We start from the raw sequence: 22,174 nt of genomic DNA, 5'->3' as shown, positions 1-22,174 counted from the left end.
ATCGAAGCACAAAAAACAAACAAACAAACAAACAAACATCAACTTGTGTACACAAAGAAATTTACACAAGATTTCCCTGTTGAAACCAAGAAATCGCATCGACAAACTTGTACAATGTAGGTGATTTGTTGATTTTTATATGTCAAGTAAATGCAATAAAATGTCGTGAGAACTAACCTGTGCATGAGCAAAGACTGTGTATGTACTTGACATGAGTAGGGGACAACGTCACATACATACACCAACATAACACCAACATCGAGGTAGAAATGGAAAATTTGACTATCTGTAGGGGCTGGCATCAGCCATTGGAGATAGAGCATGTAAATCACCAACACAATACTGGAGCTTGTATCCAGTAGACAACATTCATCACCACACTCCACTCAAGCTTCAGAAACTATGTTTGAGGTAAACCTACTAATGATTTATTCAAGTTTGGGATTATCATGTGTATATTTATATATGATAATTTTGCTTGAAATCACACCCTTCTATATTTTTTTTTTCACACTGATGCACACCTCAACATGGTAAGGACATTTTCAAAGTCTGTTTTTCATGTGCAAAACCAAGAATTTCTTTTGTTGTTTGATTTAGGATTCATATAACACAATAAATCAGAATAAAGCACTAGTTCCAAGGTAGTTCAATAATTTATTCTATTTTTAATTCATCATGGAATATGTAATGTGCAGATTCATAGAAGACAGTAGTTTTGTCAGATAAAATCTTTGAAGCAAGGCAAGGTTCAGAGTTCCTAGAGATGGAAGGTAAGAATTTGATGGAAGAGACTGGACTTAAATTCTGGCATTTTGGGTCATGTGTCAGATCTAGACTTTAAACCATATCAATAAACTATGTACTGGAAAAAAAAAAGTGTAGTCTTCCCACCAGTCACTGGGTACATATACTTCCTCTATTCATTCACTTTGCACCAGTCTGTTGGCACTTGCATGTTGTAGAGTATGCGGACCTTGCCAAAATGCCCATTTGGACATACAGGAGAAATATCTTTTATTATACCCGCGGATAATGACATCCACTGCCATAGCAAACTGGTGCTGAGGTTTGGAGTAATGGTCACACACCAGATGCTACAATGCCTACATCCACTGCTCTATAGGAATAATGATGTGTGACGCAAGAGTTTTCTGCAGCAAATGATAATGTAGCCGTCAGGAAGATTAGACTCCTCCGATTTCTTTGCCCCTGAAGATGAGACTGCATTCTCTGCATGGCATAGGACTCACTAGATGACAGATACATAGTCCCATGTCCCCAGTTGGCAAGTATCTCCAAGTCGGCGTCTTTTCAGCTCCGGAGCATTCGTCATGGGGTGCGATCAGTTTCCCTGCACCGTTCCTCCAGGCTCCATTCATGTGTCGTCTCTAACTGCATCAGCTGGCCTCTGTGAATCCTCCTTGCCAAAGTTGCTCTCGAAATCCTCCTTACTGATCTGGAATGAACAATAGGGGGCAGCAGACATGTGATGTCACCACACATGCTCCACCAACTCTTACCCATCGCATCACACAAACAGAATCCAGAACTTTTTCAAATAACAGAATTGGCTACTGATTTTTCTTTCACTGCAATCCAGTTATGTATGTACACTTATATCAACTTCAGTATCAGCTTTTTTCAACACACTTTTTAAAGCTTGTCTTCCACCGTATGAAATGAAGCTGCAGTACCAACACTCACCATTAGCATCTCCATGCTAAGATAATCAATTTGATAATTCACATCATGAAATAACTGCTAAGCTAAAGCTACCACAGTGAAATTTAATCAATTCAATTTAGCTAAAAGAAAACAGATATGCAGTAAGATTTCATCCTTTAAAATTATATAAAATCGTCAGTTGAGAATGAGAAGGGGGTTAAGCTGTCTCGAACGATACGGGTTTAGTGGCAATTTAACGCCCCTCTTCTCACCCGACGAAATTATGCAAAATCAAATAATTGAATAAAACAGACATGCAGTAAGAATTAATCCTCTTTTTTACTTTGCCATCTTACCTTTCCCTTCTTTAACTTCTTCATGAGTCGAACATCATCTGCGAGCTCATTCAGATCAGCTTCATCAAACTATTCAAAAATATGAGAAGCAATTCACAGACTTAACCTGGCATCTATCTAGACCCACTCTATGACGATATTAAACATGTTCAAGATTAAGATGAAAGAGGTCACAAACTCTGTCAAAAATTAAACATATATTGTCATGGTGTACACTAATTCTATAAAATCAATATGAATATCATGTAAATATCATTGTTATAACTGGTAAACAGACAATATCATAATTTTTATGAGGAGTAAAAGCATTTTGTCATATTGCATAAACTTGGATATTAACAACTCCAGGTGAAAGTTCTGTCCCCATAGTACAGCAAGATAAAACTTGATGAATGGAAATGACTGAATTTTATGGATCTTTGCTCAAATCATTGCGATGATGATGAATTTGACAATTACATCAAAGCAGACAAAAGAGAGTTAAAACGAAAGAATACGAAGCATTATGCAAAGGGAGAAAAGAAATGGCCAATGGCCACCATGTCATGGTAACAACATAGTGAGGCAATTTGATTTGATTTGATTTGATTTGATTTGATTTATTGGCCACAATTAAGTCAAATTCAACAAGGAAAAGTAGAAATTACGCGGTGCGTAATATATGTCCCCGCCGGAAGTAGCATTTAGTAGCAAAATGTACAATATAGGTAAAAAATCAAGGTCAAAGGTCAAAGAAGTCAAAGGTCAAAATTCTCTGTAGAAGTTTTGAAGCCCTAACCTAGTGCCATCACATAAAGCAAACGGAATCGAAATCGGGTTAGAAATGGCGAAGGAGTAGCATTTTGTAGCCAATGTACAATATAGGTCAAAAATCAAGGTCAAAGAAGTCAAAGGTCAAAATTCTCTGTAGAAGTTTTCAAGCCCTCACCTAGTGCCATCACATAAAGCAAACGGAATCGAAATCGGGTTAGAAATGGCGAAGGAGTAGCGTTTTGTAGCTAAATGTACAATATAGGTTAAAAATCAAGGTCAAAGGTCAAAATTCTGTGTAGAAGTTTTGAAGCCCTCACCTAGTGCCATCACATAAAGCAAACGGAATCAAAATCGGGTTAGAAATGGTGAAGGAGTAGCATTTTGAAGCAAAATGTACAATATAGGTCAAAGGTCAAGGTCAAAGGTCACAACTGAAATTCTGTGTACAAGTTTCAAAGCTCCCATGTAGTGCTATCATATAAAGCAAACAGAATCAAAATTGGCTCATAAATGACAGAGAAGTAGCAAATTGAACATTTTGATCACACACGGACGCACACAGAGACGGACGGACGGACGGACGGTGTCAGGAGAGAAATTTATCTTAGATTTTGCCAGTGAAGTAAAATCGCATTTGTTTGAATTTGTAAAGGTTTAGAGCTCTAAAGTTGTCCTAGAAAGCCACTAGGTCAAACTGTAAGAGACTGACTGTCTGGAAATTTATATTAAATGAGACAAAGTAAAAGTAAAGGAATAAACTGGCATAGCAACAGCATGTCTAGATCAGTCAAATTCAGACAGGGCAGTCGCCTGAAGTGAGACAAAGCAGAAGTTAAAGAAATAGAATGGCAACAGCATCCCCGGTTTGCAATATTATGTATTAACTCAGACTATAGAAATTGAGTGAATAGAGGTGTTATGTAATAGCTCCCATCCAGGTGGTGGCTAGGAATGTTCTTTAGCTCAGTCGAGACTCAGTTATGTCAGTGTCACTAGGGTGTTGGTTGTAGTTTATTGTTCACAAGTTCATGAGTAAAGATGTTATGTAACAGCAGTCTAGACGATGGCTAGACATATTGTGTAGAGTTTCAATAGGGCTATATTTAAGCATGATGATTGGATGGTTTCTTTAGTGTAGGAAAGGCATGAAAAAGCAAGTGTATGGGAGTGTAAGGGACTTTAGTGTGAACATCTATCGTTAGGGAAGCTAATAAAAAGCTGAGTAATGTAGAGGATCGGGGAGAAACACTTTAATCAGACATCCAGCATAGATCTCCGCTTAGGCAGCAGTCGTTCTTCTGGGGGTTTTCCACGTCGGTGAGATGCGAGCTCCAGCTGCCGATAAAACTGAACTCGGACAGTTATGATCCGAACTTTGGAACGGAGCTCAATCTCCATTTGCCTGCTCGCCGTCGTTTGAGCTCGGGCATCGCAGGTCAAGGCATGAGTCTGCATGGTAGCAGGGACTAGTGAAGGCCGAGGAGCTGAGAGGACCACCGATAGGGTAGCGTCTAGCTGAGTGGCCAAGTCAAGGGGTGCTTCCAAGAGACAAGCCAAGCGACTGTGCCGAGGTCGACGACGAGTGTATCCGGCATCGATGACGACTGAGCCATGCTGAGGGGATCACCAGTTCAGGTCATCTAAAATAACCTAAGTTATGTATTTGTGATTTGTTTCATACTATCTTTTATGCTCAATGTATTGTTATGAACGAGAAAGCTACAAAGACTTGAAAGATTAAACTCGAACATAACTGTATACGAACAGTTTGAATTTCCATTATTTCAGTGTCAGAGTAGCAGAGAGAGAGAGAAAAAAAAAGAAGTCACTCACGTGACAGACGGACGGACACACGGACACACACACGTACGGAGCCCGTTTCATAGTCTCCTGCTCGAACTCGTTTGGCGGGGACAAAAAGAGAGAAGGAAACAAGGGGAAATAGAGAGAGATAGAGAAAGAGGGAGAGAGAGGAAGAAAGAGAAACATAAAGACAGATATTCAAGCATGCGAAAGATAGAGAAGGAGAGAGAGAGGACAGTGGTTGGACAAAGCAGAAAATTATATTACACAATTCTGACTGACCTGCTGCTTTCTCTTCTTTGACGCCTCTTTCCTCTGTTTCCTATCTTTCTTCTTTTCTTTCTTCTCCTTGTTCTTTGACCAGGCCACTGTCTTGCCCTGTCGTAGACAAAGAGATTATAAAGTACTGAGCACGAGCACTGAGAACCATGAGTAGAAGAAAGATACATCAATATCAATACATCAATGAGGAATGAATGATACTCTGTACATCTAATATCAAAGGGTTGATGAGGAGTAAAATAGGGGCAGGGGAAAGAGAAAGATATTTATTGGATAGGTAGACATAAAGATACACAAATAGCGAGTTAGACAGATATATAGATAGAAATATAGTTAGACAGGTAGATAGATAAACAAATATATAGATGAATATATAGATAGATGGGTATATAAATATATATATACAGTCAACCTTGCTTAAGTCGACCTCACGTAAGTCAAATAATCGCCTAAGTCAAAGGTCTTTCAAGTCCTCTTCTCTTTATACTCTATTGATTTTAATCTCTCATAGGTCAAATTTTCTCTGAGTCGAAGCTATTTCTTCAGTTCAAATAGATTGGACTTAAGGCAAGATTGACTGTAGATAGAGAGCTAAATAGGTATAGATATATGAAGATCACAGATACATATACATAGAGTGCAGACATGATAAATGGTATTTTGCTCAAACACAATGAGTACAATGGTGTGCATGGAAATCATAGGAGCTACAGCAGGGCTGCACACTAACCCTCTTTTTTTCTACTGGTCTGACCTGTCTGTCGGACCAGTAGGTACCCAGTTTTTCCATGTTTTACTGGTCCTTTCCTTTACTAAAAAAGTTACTGGTCTGACAGTGATTTTTACTGGTCAGGGACTGTCGAACCAGTGCCATTGTGCAGTGCAGGCTACAGACTTTCACACCTATGGATGGGGTACTTCCCTCCCGCCTCAGTAAATCTCTTCCCAGCATCCACTCACCTTCTTCTGTTTTTTCCCTGAGTGGGGCGAGATGACGCCGTCCTGAATCAGCTGCAGTCTCTGCTTCCTCTGCTTCTCACGGTTCTTGTCTCTGAAAATGTGATAATTGTTAGTCGGCCATAAGTACGGCAAATATATACACTTTCACGAGCAAATACATCTAAAATGTAAGTGTGTCAGCATTGTAGATGTGTTATACTAATTTTCATACTACCTTTTGAACAGCTAGTTGGAAATACAACAACTCTGCATGACTGATGAAATAAAACATGTTAATGGGACTTCAATTTAAGTATGCTTCCACACAGATACATTACAACAAAAGTGCTAAACCAAGAAGAGCTCTTACACATATCATCTTTGACTGTCACAATCTCTACATTTCAGCCAACACGAAGGGAGGGAGGAATGGGAGTCATAAATGAGTGAAGATAACTCACTTGTAAGGTATCGTGTCGTAGTCCACCTCTGTTGGGGTGAAGTCAGGGAAAGTCTTCCCCTTGAGTTCAGGCATGCGAGGGAGGCGGAGGAGTGCAAAGCCCCTGGCCAGGGCAGCAATGTCCAGCTCTACATGAATGGAGATATTTTTATCACGTCGTATTATGCCAGTACGAACAGGCAAACTCCAATTCAGACAGATGAATTGCACTTTCAGCCATCATCTTCTGCACAGTAGATATGGCATGTAAACAGTACATACAGCAGCCAGCATGTCTCCTCATTGGAAAATGTCTTTCCTTCTCTTGCTAAAACATATTTTTTGTAAGGTCTAAAAAGGTTTTGGAGAGTCTTTCACATATTCTCTATCAATAATCGATGAGATTTTTTTTCTGGTTTGGCAATATCAGAAGATCATGAGAAACGATGATGACTTCATCAACGAAAAATTCATAAGTCACTCTACAAACAGAATGTGCATGTTTGGTGTATATGTGTGTGTGTGTTGAGTGTGTGTGTGCACATGTGGTTACGGGTTTTGCTGTAGATTTCGCCTCTTTCTTGTCATGTTAAAGTTTACAAACTTTTATGACCTTGTCTTGTACATGCGACACCTCAATCTCCTTAGCTGAGAAATAAGTATTCATCATACTGGGCTAGTCTAGATCTCAAAAAGACCACAAACAGATGTCCTTGCTATAACGATGTGACGTACAACTAGAAGCAACGTGAGATGAGCTAACCTTTGACCCTGAATATGAGACTGCATTCATGTTTGGCATAGGACTGGATGAAGGATACAAAGGCCCTTGTCCCCTTTTCAAACAAGGCTCTGTGAATTGAACAGATTCAGGAAGATACATATCTGAGCATAGTCTGATATGATAATGCATAGCTATCAAAGAGACATACACATGATAAATCAATACACCATATACACACATAAGAAACACTCACCACACATGCATGTACACAACAGCACTCTCATAAAACACATCAACCTGTCATTTACAGTTAATGTCTTATGCTAATCCACTCGAAATTATCAAAAAGTGATACCAGTATATCATTTCTCTGTACCTAGGCTAGCGCCATAAAATTAAAAAACAAAAAAATGTTTTGAATTGCAGAAAAGCTTATAACTTTTCATTTAGATTTTATGACATCAATTTATATTTACAGTGAGCGATATATCAGAGCCTATGTACTACAATGATTTCATCAAATAGTTTGTCAACTTTGTCTGCTATGGATGCAAAAAATGTTGTGCAACATAAATGATTTTTTACAGAAGTGTAACACAATATAGTTGTCTGGTCTTCATCAGTACGACTAAAAGCATTTTCATCCATCACTCTTTTATTTCGAATCACTGCTTCATGCATTTCATAAAACATCACAACATACATCTACTGACAAAATTCATAGTAAAGCGTAAAGTTACCTGTCCTTCGTTGCAAGCTTCCTAAGTTTGGGGAGCACATCAACGATTTCAAGTTTGTCAAGTTGATCATAGAGTTGGAGATTAACCTGTGAAGACAGACCAAAATTATGTGGCAAAAGCAGCAGCACATATGTAGAACAGTATTGTGCAATGCAACTCAAATGTGACACACAGGATATATGAGGTCGATTGGCTTCTGTGACTATTCTGTTTCAACACACTTCCAGCAGGTTATTTAGTGCAACTATACTACATTACACCAATTGTACCAGATGATGAAAGCATTACAAGCATACCTGCGTAAAGAAAACGGTAATGCAGCATTGGAACATGACACTCTGAAACAGACATCACATGCACTGAATTTGAGAGAAATGTATCAACCCTTTACAGTATTTACAAACACGCAGCTACAAGTTGCAAAGCTTCTGCTTCAGTATTCAATTAATCACCCCACACGTGACCATATCATGAGACAGACTGTCCACTCGGAGGTAACAATGCCTCAGATCAGCAGGAGGACTAAAGCCCGCCGCACACTACACGACTCACGACTATACGACCTTAGGACTATAAGACCCAGTCATACGACCTACCAACGCACACTATACGATCAGACCTTACAAGTAGGCTTACGACTGTTCTGTGTTCAGTACATTTTACCAATGAGTATTAATGCGCACGCAGTGTGCACTCCGTGTGCTTGCATTTTAGTATCTTGATTGGCTGAAAGCCCACGACCGGTCGTAGAAATTCAACATGTCAAATCTCTACGACTGGCGCTAAGACCCAGTCGTACGACTGGAAACTGGCAAGACTGTGACGTCGCACTTCTAGTCTAAAGGTCGTACGACTGGTCGGATTGTATAGTGTGCGGCGGACTTAAGTGGCACAATAGGAATAAGGGTCTTCGGGTCAACTCCATTCAATGAAACTTAACCCGTTGAGGACGAGTCCCGAGTATACTCGGGCAGGTGTCTTTGGGAAACGCGTGTTGTAGCAAAATCAGTCTGTCCTCAACGGGTTGATTTCGGGACAAACTATATGCAAAGAACAAAAACACTCTGCTAGATGTGCCAATCCACTATTTAAGTACAGTAAGGGCCAATCAACAGCGATTATGATGCCAAAAAATGACAAAAGGGCATTATATCATTCAATCAAGATGCCTCTTTTGTAGATGGACTTCATGCTAAATAATGATAAAGTCTTGTTACACCCACTTTTTGATTTATCCTGAGGAACTCGATGTAGGAGTCTTCCGTTGGCCTGAGGAACACCAAGGCATTACCCGTGTTTCCTATCCTGGCTGTCCTTCCACATCGGTGAACAAAGGCACTGAAAGGAGAGGAAAGTCAGCAATTTCTCATTTTCTGAGCTGTTTCACAACAATCAAAACACATCCATAAATAGAGAATGGATATTGAGAATCACTGGCTGTACTTTTGCGTCAGGATTTTAGCCAAAAACAAGATAATTATGACTAACTACACGTGTCAGATCTATGAGAACAATATAAACATCAGGTTTTGGCAAAAAAACAACAAACAAAAACAGCATCCGTACGGTAATCAAATGCATACAATGGCCTGCTACCCACATTACTGTAGAAAGTATCAGTACAACCTGCTTAAAGTTTCATCTGGTATTTGTGGTTTGAAATACATCGCTGCAATCACCGGGAAGAGAATAAAAGATTTAGAAAGACATGACAATGCCCCCAATCTAGACAATTGATGGCTAGAGTGAGGGTAGTTTGTCCCTAATAGTTAGATTTGTCCTAGATAATTTTTTTTTTCTTCAACTCATTCAATCACTAGCATGAAAATTTCATCTGTGACAAATCTGTCTTGGAGTAAAGTCCTCCACCAAACAATACACAATGCATGCGATGAAATCTGCATAGTTCGGAACACGGGTCAGCATTCATCTATTCTACATGGAATTCTAGTACTGTGTACCTGTATTTAGTAGAAGGGTTAATACAGATTCTGTCATCTAACACTGACATTTGATTTAAACCCATTGACAAACCTTGCGCTGCTCGGTGGATCATACTGAAGGACCCAGTGGACTTCAGGAATGTCCACTCCTCTTGCCATTACATCTGTGCAGATCAGAATTCCACTGAGGAGAACAACAAACAAAATGTGACATAAAGATCTGAAGAGCATTCTCACTGTCATTATCCAAGCAAAGAAATATGTGAGGGTTCAAATAATTTATTGCTTTTTGAAACAATTCAGTGATTGCATAGCATCTGCAGTCATTGTTCTGCCTTGTCAAATAAGAATAAATACGCCTTGAAATAAAGATATGACCACTGCTACACGATGTTATAAGAACAAATATATCTACTCTTTCAGTTAAACTCCTCATTATGCTTGCAAAAATTAAATTTTCATTGATCCACGCTGGAAATAACATAAATATTTTTAGGTTTCATACAAACAAACTGAGCACTGCTAACTACTTATAATATAACAAACACATACAGAGGGTAACTGACCAGAAATGTTATATGATTTATTAGTGGAAAAATGAGGAAACAAAATGCCTTTGCTCATTTTTCTACCTATAGTGTATGTAGATGTGAAATGCTACCTGGAGAGTTCCCTGAACTGGCCAAAGATGTGGTTTCGCCGCTGCTTCATCTTGCCGTGAATGGGGAGGATGGTGGTGTTGCGGACCAATGACTGGAGGGCAAGCGAAAAATACTCCACACAGGCACAGGTGCTGAAGAACACCATGTGCTTCTGGTGCTGCAATACACAGAGATTCAGTGAGGACAGTTGACCTTTGACCCATGCAGAATCAAGTACAGTTTGACAGCAAGATATTAATCACGAATGATATTGAGGTTTGTTGAATAAATTGGAAATCAATATTTTCAGGTGATTTTGATACATGGAAAAAGCAAAATGTGTGTAGACTTGAGGGAAAAAAAGATCTGAAATCAGATTTAAATCTACAGAATATCATGCCTGATTAATGCAACAACTGGAATGACGTTCGATTTTCTTCTGAATGTGGAGTCCTTTAGATTGGAATGGACTGTGTCATGTATCATCTATGGACAAAAGAGTTTTTCACAATTTCATCCTATTACTTTAATGTGCTTCCAATTTTGAGGTGAAGTTCTATCACATGAAAGCAAGCCATTAAAGATCAGAAAACACAGACTGTGAGAGTATCTGAGAGAGGAGATCAACAGGGAGACATGAAAATACAGAAATAGACATACATTGATCTGGAGAGATGGAGGGATGGAGAGAGGGAAACTAAAAGAGAGGAAAAGATGTACTGTAAAACGAGAAATGTTCGTGTGCATTTTAATTAATAAAGGTTGACTGTATATATCTATTTATACACCCATCTATATATGATCTATGTATCTATCTATATATTCATCTATCTATCTGTTTATCTGTCTACCTGTCTAACTATATTTCTATCAACTGTAAAACGAGGAATTTTCGCATGCATTTTAATTTCGCGAATTTCGCGAGCGCCAAGATTCGCGAAATTAAAATGCACGCGAAATTTCTGATCTACACTATATGCATTGAACGCAAGAGGCAATTCGCGAAAATTTCTTGCCACGAAAAAGGCCGTCGGCTCCAAGTCGCGAAAATTTCGTGCCGCGAATATATCATGTTTTACAGTAATCACTTACTCTGTATTTTCTGAGAAAAGCCACAAGAAGCTTGAACTTCTCATCACTGGGACTCATCTACAGCGTGAGAAAGCGGGAGATGGGGGGTTGGGGAGCAATGCAGAAGAAAAATAACAATGTTTTACTACTGATCATTTCACACACACTCACACATCTCACATGTTCATACTAAACACTGAGTTTATAGAGTCATTCACACTGGTTATCATGGCTGGCACCACATTTTCAAAAGTGCGTGGCCAGTGTGGGGGGGGGGGGGCACTTTATGCTCATACTTTTGGTGCCACTTCTCGGTTTTTTCAGCTGACAAGCAAAAAAAAAAAAAAGGTCTTCAAAAACAAAGGCCTCACTGTGCCCACACTTAAAGGTTTCACTTTTTTTTTTCTAGTGCCACTACCGAGGTAATGAAAAGGGGGGGCATGACCCCTCCCCCAACCCTCCGGTTCCGCCGGCCCGGGTATGTATATCCTGCACTCCACCTAACAGTTTTCCATACAACCATTCTTAGAACAGACATGGTTGTCATAAACTTAACACAATATTATCGCATGCACTATGGCGTTTTTTCTTCTAAATGGGCCAAGGGACACTCATTTTCAAGTTTTTCAATGAAAACTAGGCCAAAAACATATAATGGTACATTCATTTCAGCTGGTTAAAAGACAAGACATTCTTTGGAATGAAACATTTACTTTATCTGCCAACAGCAAACATAGTCTTCAGCGGTATGCGACACAGGGCATTCCACTTTAGGAATATATGATCACTGCACAAGCCATAGATTTAACACAATCACTGTTGAAACGAATTCAAAATTTCTGGGACATGGTATAATCAAAGCTAAAAATGATGACATAATAGGATAAAAAGTTAACAAACGGGGATGTTTCAGTCAAACTTACTACGTAGTAATTACTGAGCGTCAGTGGTGTTCTTGAGACATCCTGCATAAACAGAAAAAGAAATTCAAATGAAATGTAAAGAAATGCCACAAATAGGCATGTATTTTCATTTCCATAATGTCAGTTATGAGTGACTGGTATCAATGAGAAAATGAGCCTGGTATTTGACGTGAAGAGTAACTGGTATGTAAATAATGACATCATGAAACTCAAGTGGAATCTCCAACCAGTGCTTAAATACAGACTGTGGCAGTGAAAGAATGCCTGGTATAAAATGGATGGGTACTTACCGTTGACGAGGCATTTTTCTCCTTGACAGTGATGCGGACGGGGTTCCGGAGCCCCGCCCTGATGAGAGCCTCCACCTCATCAGTCTGGGTGGCAGAGAAGAGACCGGTCCTTCTCTGCTTTGGGAGGTACCCCAGGATGGTGTTGATGCTGCAGAGAGAGGTAAGACACACAACATATATGAAATCACAACCTTCAGAATCTTGCTGTCTGATTGGTTGACAATCAAGACTATAATGAGCTATGTCTGCAAACAGGACTAACGCTCTGAAATGTATTATATCCCTTCTTTTTTTTTCTTCTTACCTTGTGAAGACTTATACCATCAACCAGAGAGGGCAATACATGTCTGCAGTAAACTCATAGAAGATATCTATACAAGCTAGTGGGGATATCACAACCATTCTACTACAAGCAGTCCATAATTCTTTCATGTAGCCATTCTTCTAGGTGTATGTGTGTTTGTGTGTTGAGCTGAAATGTGAGACTCAGGAGTTGAGTTATTGAGCAGCAAGACAACACAGTCTACTTGTTGATGTCCTTTTTAAACAGATAAGCCCATCTAAGTTGCCTCTCCTCATCATGGATTACAAAAGGATGCCTGTGAATGTGTGAGAATCTTGTCATGAACATTCTAGATTATGCATGAGTGGCGGTTTAGTACATCATTCCACTGGCAAAGCAGAAATGATGCACATAAATGTGCTGCCTCATAACTATTCCAGCAATGATTTCTGGGGAATAATTCAAGACGTATACCTCGTCATGAAGCCCATGTCCAGCAACCGGTCAGCCTCGTCCAAGACTAACACCTCCAGAGACTTGACCATGGCCGGCAAACTGACCCCTGTTGTCTTTCTCTCTAGGAGGTCCTCCAACCTCCCGGGTGTGGCAACAATGATGTTGGCTCTGTGATGGATACCACCAACAATCACTCAGTGAATATTGGGTACTCCTTTTAGCATAAACTACAGTTTGTACTCAGAGAGACCTCTTGGAACAAAACTACCCTGTATCTACTTTAAAATCATATCGGTCAGGGATTAAAAAGACAGACATAAACATGGCTGCATTAAAAAAAACAAAAACAAAAACTAGGTTTCTTACATAAGCCTCTATATTTCACTCAAACTCTGAACCATTGTGCTTTGATATCAAAAAAAAAAAAAAAACTGCAGTAATCAGTGTCAATATCAATTACAGCAAGTATGACCAAAGACCAAGAGGCTCACTTTCTTATCAATACATCTTACTAACTACTTTGGGAGAGGTGGTTGTTGACATGTTCTGACAGGAAAATCAAGCTTACATTGCTCCAAATAAATGATAAATCTTACACTTCAGCTATATTTCTACATAAACACTAAATATCTTAAAGGACCTTAAACGTGATATGAATACACTCGTGATATCATCTTCAAGTTATTTTGCATCTGTAAGAACAATTATCAATCCGTTGTAGATAAGCTGATTTTGCTATAAAAAAATATTAAAAAACAGTCCCCATAGACAGCTGCCCAAGTATACTTGGGACCAGTCTTCAATGGGTTACGGGAGAAAAGCAGTCTCACCCTTCTTGTAATTTCACCAGGTCTGCCAATGGATTGCTCCCACCAATGAGGAGGAGTTGGGTCAGATTCTGGGCGTGGTTGGTGAAGTGACGGAGGACCTCATCTATCTGGGTTGCAAGCTCCCTGGTTGGTGTGATGATGATAGCTCCAACCTGTGAAACAGATTCCACATTATGATGAACATGAATTGTACAGTTGCAAGCAATAATGTCCACGCAATGATTATTTTCTCATATGTAAGTTAGAATACAAGAATACAAATAATACAAAAAGAATACAAATCACATCAATCATATCAAGTAGCAGTTGGTGTCATTAAGATTGCTTTACTTCTACTTCTGCTAGGCAGGCAGACTGTATACCTTTAACCTATGATTACGGGTATTTGCATCTTAATAAATATATCTTATTGATGCAATGAACTTTCAATGTAACAAACTGCAATATAGGAACTCTGAAAATGTCTGAACCAACAACAACATCTAACGTTACTTATTCAAAAGCTGTTTTCGATGCAAAATCAGTGTAAAGTAAACTCCCAGTGCACACAATTCCAAGCTCCATAACACACATTGTCCTGTATTTTATCATATATTACAAACATAGAGTAGAAGTACCTCTCTTTTCTTCAGTGGCTGCTCTCTCCTCTGCAGAATTTCCAGGATGGGGATGACAAAAGCCAAGGTCTTTCCACTTCCAGTTACCTTGGATTGGTGAGGGGCAATTGGTGAATAAACCATTAAATGCAAAACAAAACATACATCCCAACAACTCGGAATAGGAGTTGCTGCTTCTCATTTGATGACAGAACTTACAGTAAGACAAGTTCGTTTCTCTTTTAGCACTCTAAAGCTTTTATTTCAAGCCATGTAACTCAGATGTTCTCAATATCCAACCTCCTTTGTTGTATAGACAGATTGTTTGCAATCTGAACAATGCCAGCACGGCACAGCTGTCAATCCACCACATCAAATACACTTCAGTGGGTTGTACACTTTACCTATAAAAGTGTCACAGCAGTATCATAATAAACTACTAAAGGTAAACCAGCTTGTAATTGACGAGATGCGAGTATGAAATAAATATACTGAATGCACCATGTGTGTCACCAGTACGATATTGTGCAATTCCTATCTAGACTTGTGAGACAATTTTATGAGTGACTGACTTGGAAGAAATAAGAAACATAAGTTAGTGACTGTCTACCATGGAGAACACATACAGTGGATTTGTGTTACGGGAGGCAATAATTAATTGCAAGAGCTGTTAATTTGCCGATTATCAGTTGATTTGCAAAATGAATTTAAAAAAAATGCACAGCAAGATAAACTGCATATTATACAGTAAAACAAATCAAGCTACAATGCTCCTTACAATTTCACATGCTCTCTTGACTTTGAGGTGAATTTGTGTTTGTTAATGTTAGTTTACATGCTCTGATTTGTCTAAAAGTTCTGTTTTTCACCCTCTCTTTCTCTTTTGCTCAATCTTCATTTACAAAACCTCTTAGTTTTCTTTCTTTCATCTTAATTGTGATTTGACCCAGGCAATGAATATAATGTTATGGAAGTCAAATAGTATTCAAATTGTCTGAAAACACTTACAGCCTCTGCAGCAACATCCTTGTTTTTCATGAAGAGCGGAATGGTTGCAGCCTGTTTCAAACAGCAGAGAAAAAAGTCACAAATAAATACATTCAAGAACTAAGAACAAGGTTGATGCGTATGCGATGACATTGAAGCAATCACCACTTGGCAGGCAGTAGACACAAGATAATGATACATTATTTGTGGGATGGTTTCATTTTTGTTGTTTCATAGTAAATTTACTTGGCTTGGTAGATTGTCTAGACGAGAGGTTTACCAACAAGCTTAGTGTAAAGACTGATACTTGGAAGAAATGAAATATCATCATCAGTTATTGTTTGATTTCTCAACAGCTCATCTACATCCACATCAATATCATGCGCAGTGCAGCATTTAAATGAATGAAATGCCATGCACAACCAAATCTTTAAACAGGGCTTGACATTAACTTTTTTCTTTCTCTAATGTTAGGAGTAGGTTCTAGTGGCCCCTTCGGACTTTGGACCACTTAAATCCTTGAGACCTTGTTGGCTTGAATTTGACATTCTGCTGGCCGGGCCCGGCCCGGCCAAAAAGAGATAGCGTTAGGTCTAACGTGTTAGACACCCTATGTAAATTTATTTTAGTGGCCCAGGCATAACAAATTCATTTTGGATTTCATCTGCCCAATTTCCGGCCACCAAATTGACCAAAAGAAAAATTTGAAGGCTAGATAAAATACGCCACATACACAGAGTGTGGACAAATAGTTCACTTGTTAACTTTCTGTGTAGGTCTATTTATGATGGGGGTGTTTGCAATCCCGATTATGAACAACCGTAGCACACACCTTCATACCAGTACGTGGGACTACATCATACATCCATGGACATGGTACATTCGATTCACGAAAACAGTCTCACCTGAACCGGGGTCATTCGATCAAACCCAAGCAATCGAAGACTAAGAGACACAGATTCACTAAGTTTCACCGGTAATTCGTCCCATCTGCCCTCCATTGTGAATCTTCGAGAGGCTATCTTTAAACGAGAGAGTAGAGTCGCCGGTTCCGCTGGAGGAACAGAAAGCTCGCTGGTGTACGCACACGTGTGTGCACAAAACGTGCGTCATGCATGCAGTCCAACATGCTGCGCAGCGTAGTCTTCAAGCCAAATGTCTACAAATGAGAATGGTGATAGATAGATAGATAGATAGATCAAAGATAGATAGATAGATAGATAGATAGATAGATAGATAGATAGATAGATAGATAGATAGATAGATAGATAGATAGATAGATAGATAGATAGATAGATAGATAGATAGATAGATAGATAGATAGATAGATAGACGATAGATAGAGATAGATATAGATAGATGATAGAGAGACATATAGAGAGATAGAGAGATAGATAGATGATATAATAGTATACTAGTATATATATAAATATATACTCAGTATATATATATAGAGAGAGAAATAGATAGATAGATAGATAGATAGAGATAGATGATAGAGAAATAGATAGAGAGATAGATAGATAGAGATTGATAGATAGATATAGATATAGATAGATGATAGAGAGATAGATAGAGAGATAAGAGATAGATAAATCGAGTTAGATAGATAGAGAGATAGATAGATAGATAGATAGATAGATAGATAGATAGATGGGCAGATAAATAGATAGATAGATATACAGATCACTTCAGTTTTATTCACCGTCATTTTCATTCATTCATTTCATTCATGTTTTATTTTCATTTCCAAACAATATACATGGGTGATACAAGTGTCAAAATGATGATTATATTCTTGTAACATACAATCTCACATTATCATGTTACAAGCAGTATACAATAAAAAGACACACAAAGATTCATGATTATATAGGCCTACAAAGTAAACATAAAACAAAGCAAAAACAGTTGAACTTGGTGGTGGGAACCCCAAGGAGAAGCAGTACTTATAGATAGGGGCCCCAATAATGCTTAAATATAAAGTACGCCTAAGATGAATAGAATAGATATAGATAGATAGAGGACAGGGAGGTGGGAAAGATGCCTAGAATTTTTTCTAAAAGATATCCATTTTTGCTTTGCTTTGTTGGGTTTCATCTTCTGTATACTGTCAGTGTCTTTCAGATAGTAGCCAAAGAGGCATCTGTGTGATACCATGGGTGTATGCAAGGGGGGGGGGGGGGGGTCGGGAGGGTCGTACGACCCCCCCCCCCCCCCCCCCAAATTTTCAAAAGGTCCACTTTTTGTAAAAGACATTTTTGTTTTTTGAGGGCTTTTTACTCTATATAGGCCTACAACAGGGAAAAAAAGTGACCGGTGTTAAAGCAAATTGTCAAAAACCTCGTAAATTTCGTAACTTAGTTCTAATATGTCATCATTTACCTTTTTCTAAGCCGCACTGCCATGCCGAAAAAGTCACTTTTGTATGCACCAAATGGCCCCATTTTAAGATACAAAATTCAAAAACTCCCTACCGTGGGAGGGGGACACCCCCCTCCCACACCCTCCCCCCGCTCGGTCGCTCCGCTCCCTCGCAAAGGCAAAGGTCCAAAAATTTTTATTACGACCCCCCCAGAAAAAATCCTGGATACACCCCTGGATACTTTGCTCCTTGCATGTAATTAAGTGTAGCCAAGAATTTGAATGGAAGCGCTATTGAATTAAATCCTTCAACTTGGAAAAAATAATTCTAAGTTAACAGTAGATGTGTATGCTGAAGTTCATTCAGGCGTACTTAATTCAATTCAATTCAATTCAATTCAATTCAATTCAATTCAATTTATTTCACATCTCTTAAAAATTCTCAAACATAGACATACATGTATAATATGTACAGAACATAACACGGAAATATATACAAAACAATACTAGTAATTAGATTTTCTCTCACATTGCTGTTTGGTGAAAAAGATGAGTTAGTTGGAAGCAATAAATAGATATAGCCAAAAAATTTACATTGAATTAAGGGAAATATGGATCATATTTTTGCTCTAACACCTGGGACATTTCATGAAGCATTTTGTCCCACAAAGTTGTCAGACAAATTTGCTCTCAGCCCATCAGATGCAAGAATTTCTGTAGCTTGTAACAGTTTGTCAGAAAAATATCCGATCAAAACGCTTCATAAAATGCCCCCTGAATCACTGGCACTGTTAGAGAAAGTTTTGTTGTTTATTGGGCGAGAGGGCGTTCTACTAGTTTGCGTACGAAATAAATCTTCTTTCTTCTTGATCTTCAGTAAGATTTACAACAGCGTTCGTAGCAACCGAATGGAACCGAGAAAGTCAGGCGAGAAAGTACTGTTAAAAATCTCCTAAAATTTTCGCGAAGTGAGACTAATACAATGTCGGCAGATGTGGAAAATGGTGGTGAAACTGAAGCGAACAACAATGAAACCGAACTGGACAAGGAAAACAACGAAAAGAACTTGCCAAAGAGTGGGACAAGAGCGCCAAGTCGCGCAAAAAGTCGGGGCAGCATAGGCGACCAAAGAAAGGTTTGTTGTGCGCCGTTTGTCACGGCCAAACACAGTCTTGGCGTTCGATGAATGAAGGGATTGAATGGTCCATGGTGCAATTATGCTAGCGCTCGTACAGTGCAGTAGTTGTACTTTGTAGTCTAATGTTTGGACGCAGGTGCTCTTTCAGTAACTCGGGCAAAGTGATCTGGTCAAAAATCTGCCAACTTATGATATGCTTTATTGTGTAGCTGAACATAGTCTACTAAATATGTATCTGAGGGCATGCCATATTCTATAATAATTGAGTTTTCAGTCTAAAAATTAGCTTTGCACAGTGTTACAAATTATGTCAGTTAGTCATAGTCATACATTTTATCGAGGCATTTTAATACAATGAATTGTTTTCTAGATCTAAGGTTACTACATTAGCAGTGATTAGCAAATTGATTAGACAGTCCTCTCCAGGACAGTGCTTTGCTTTTGAGAGAGTACTCATTCAAGGTTCAAGGTTCAAGTAGTGATAACGCAGTCTTACTCTTAAAACTACATGTGACTGTCTCCTTTTTCTTTTTAATTCTAACGTTAGCACTAACAGAGGACAAATAAACATGATACACCTGTCAAGTTCATAACACTGTCACTAGCATGATTTGCAATAGAAGGAGAATGTCAAGGTTTAATTATCATGTAGACTAGAGAGAACCTATGAAATGTAAAACTAATCTGTTTTGGCTGGCTCACATGGATGTGATGTGTGTACCAGTAAACCGGTACTCAATGTGGGGGGACATTGAAGAAGAGTCTTGTTATACATTGCATACAGTATTAAATGATATATGACTTTACCAGATGATACTTTCTAATGAGATAGGTCTACCATCTAAAATTGAAATCTTCCATTAATTCTCTCTTCTTCTATAACTTGTCAGCTTCTATCCCAACTCAAAAGACTTGGATGAAATACAACTTTGTTTTAATTGAGGGTATCGCCAATACGTAGGTGCCGTGTGCAGAGCAGCGTTTTAGATGCAATATGGGATAGCTCGGGTGGCAGACTAGCCCCGGTTTTGGCTGCACATGCACTTACAACATGCTCTGTCTTTATAAAGAGGTATTTTTTGTTGAAGATTTCTTCGCTTTCCATCATGTGACCAGCACATTGAAGCCTTGCAGTAGTGAACCATGACTCTAGTGACCGCAAATCAGTAAAGCCTAGACACTTTCAACTTTTTAAAGCTGAATTAAAGCCAAGAAAAAAAGGGCTAACAACGGGAAAGCAGACAAAGAACTCCATTGAGTCGTATGGGAACTGTGACTCGCGTTAGACAACCAGAAGCGAACAATGGACCGAGGAATCCCACAGTGCACCTGTGACAGAGCTCTTCAGCATGCGCAGGAGTTTTTTACGTCATTGGCGATAGCGAGAATTGTAGACTTACCCTGTCACTTTGTCAAATCTAATGATTTGAACTTGCACCTCTAATTCATATCTCAAATGAATAAAACTAACAAAAAAAAATCTTAGTTTACGAGTCAAAATGTATTTTACTGTGTTTATGTGAAGTGTATAGCATTGTCCATGTAGTGGAGAGTATTAGGAAAAGAGTTTTACTAATCGACTGCAGAATAGATCTGTTTATAAATTATGTACATCTACAATGTATGTTGATCTAGACTGAAAGCAAAAGAGAAAAAAAAAAGGAATAGAGAGAGAGACACACAATTTAAAGTTTTACGACTGCAAGTGCCTTTTGGTTCCAATGTTCATCTCATGTACTACTTGTAGGCCTATGTAGTGTGTGCAAATGTACATGTACAGTTGTGTGTGTAATAAATCAGATTTCTTGAGTTAAGAATAATCATTTTATATTTTAATTTTATGAAAGGAGGGGGCAAATACTGAAATTATCATATATTTGTGTTCTTGGCCTCTTTTTGACCACATTTTGAATTGGTAATACAGGGCTTGACACTAGCTTATTTGATCTGTTGGTCCTTTCGGGCCACTTGAGTCTTCAAATCTGAAGTATTGGTAGCCTGAAAAAGAAGTGAAGTGGCCCAAAGTAAAAGGAAACATAGCAATCTATTTTGAACAAGGTCTACAGGACCTGATCGGGCCACCAAAAGTTATTATGTAAATACCTGTGTAGCTTTTTTGGAAATTGTGTGGCCAGACATTAATTTTCAGCTGGGCCACAGCTGATGTCGAGCTCTAGGTAATATTATAGACCAAAATCAAAACGTCCTCCTGTGTAAATTTCTAACGTATTCATATGTTCTAAACATGGCTTCCACAGACCATAAGCAGAACTGGGAGCAGGTCTGCCTCCAGACCAGACAGTCACCTGACAGAGAAGGAAGAAGAAGATGAGGACAGGGCGGGGTCACAGCACTCCTTTGGGAGCGAGACCACGGTGGGCTTCGACACCGACCTCGAGATCGAAGGTAAAGACGGCCGCATGTCACCTACAATTGTAGATTGTCCGCCTGTGAAAACAGGTCCTCCCGTAAGCACCTTGCTGGGCGTACGGTTTGTGGTGCCCTGCTTCAATTTGCAAGTGAATGATGTCTCTTTGTTCTGTTCATCATCCAGTCCCATGTTGAGTGTCAATATTCTTTTGGTGAATTGTATCATACAAAGTCCCCTCTCATAGTGAGATATAAATATCTTTCTTTCTCTGCCCTTCTCGGCCTCCCCTCTCTGTGTCTCCCTCTCTTTCTCTCTCTTTCTGTAGGGCATGTCTCTTGTTTTTCACTTCCAGGTGACCGCAGGCCAAGGAAGATAAATTTGAGAGTTCTTGTCTCCCCATATTTTTGTTTTCCCTCGAATCCGCATTAATGCATGAAAGTCTTATCTTGTGTGCTAATAAAGAGAGTTACAGTTTGTAATTTTCTCCAGTTTTACTTCAGTCTTAACTGCTGAGTATTTTGGTCGTATAAATCGCCAATATAAGGCCCGGTGGACATCTCGGAGAGAGAAAAAAAGT

At 39.0% G+C, this 22,174-nt stretch overlaps 2 protein-coding genes across 2 annotated transcripts in view; one reads left to right on the top strand and one right to left on the bottom strand.

Moving 5' to 3' along the window:
* Positions 1-1,378: 1,378 nt before the first annotated feature.
* Positions 1,379-16,735, bottom strand: LOC139708794 (ATP-dependent RNA helicase DDX55-like). Its single transcript, XM_071620742.1, has 18 exons — positions 16,630-16,735; positions 15,746-15,796; positions 14,759-14,845; positions 14,142-14,293; positions 13,330-13,479; positions 12,573-12,720; positions 12,283-12,324; positions 11,381-11,437; positions 10,309-10,466; positions 9,739-9,831; positions 8,928-9,042; positions 7,705-7,790; positions 7,004-7,092; positions 6,263-6,389; positions 5,823-5,913; positions 4,863-4,958; positions 2,025-2,093; positions 1,379-1,459 (listed from the first exon to the last, which is right to left on the bottom strand). The coding sequence occupies exons 1-18, from the start codon at positions 16,723-16,725 to the stop codon at positions 1,379-1,381; spliced, it is 1,788 nt and encodes a 595-aa protein (XP_071476843.1). The 5' UTR covers positions 16,726-16,735.
* Positions 16,736-19,010: 2,275 nt separating this feature from the next.
* LOC139708793 (uncharacterized) overlaps positions 19,011-22,174 on the top strand; it is a 29,994-nt gene continuing 26,830 nt past the window's right edge. The window contains exons 1-2 of the mRNA XM_071620741.1: positions 19,011-19,223; positions 21,485-21,632. Of these exons, the coding sequence (XP_071476842.1) occupies positions 19,071-19,223; positions 21,485-21,632 (301 nt within the window). The 5' untranslated portion in view covers positions 19,011-19,070. The remainder of the gene's footprint in view (positions 19,224-21,484; positions 21,633-22,174) is intronic.

Source organism: Diadema antillarum, unplaced genomic scaffold, assembly GCF_040938485.1.
Source record: "Diadema antillarum isolate AM-2024a unplaced genomic scaffold, OU_Dant_1.0 seq00001373_RagTag, whole genome shotgun sequence".
NCBI classification, from domain to species: Eukaryota; Metazoa; Echinodermata; class Echinoidea; order Diadematoida; family Diadematidae; genus Diadema; species Diadema antillarum.
The sequence above is the reverse complement of the archived record's forward strand: the minus strand, read 5'-3'. Positions and strand labels throughout refer to the sequence as shown.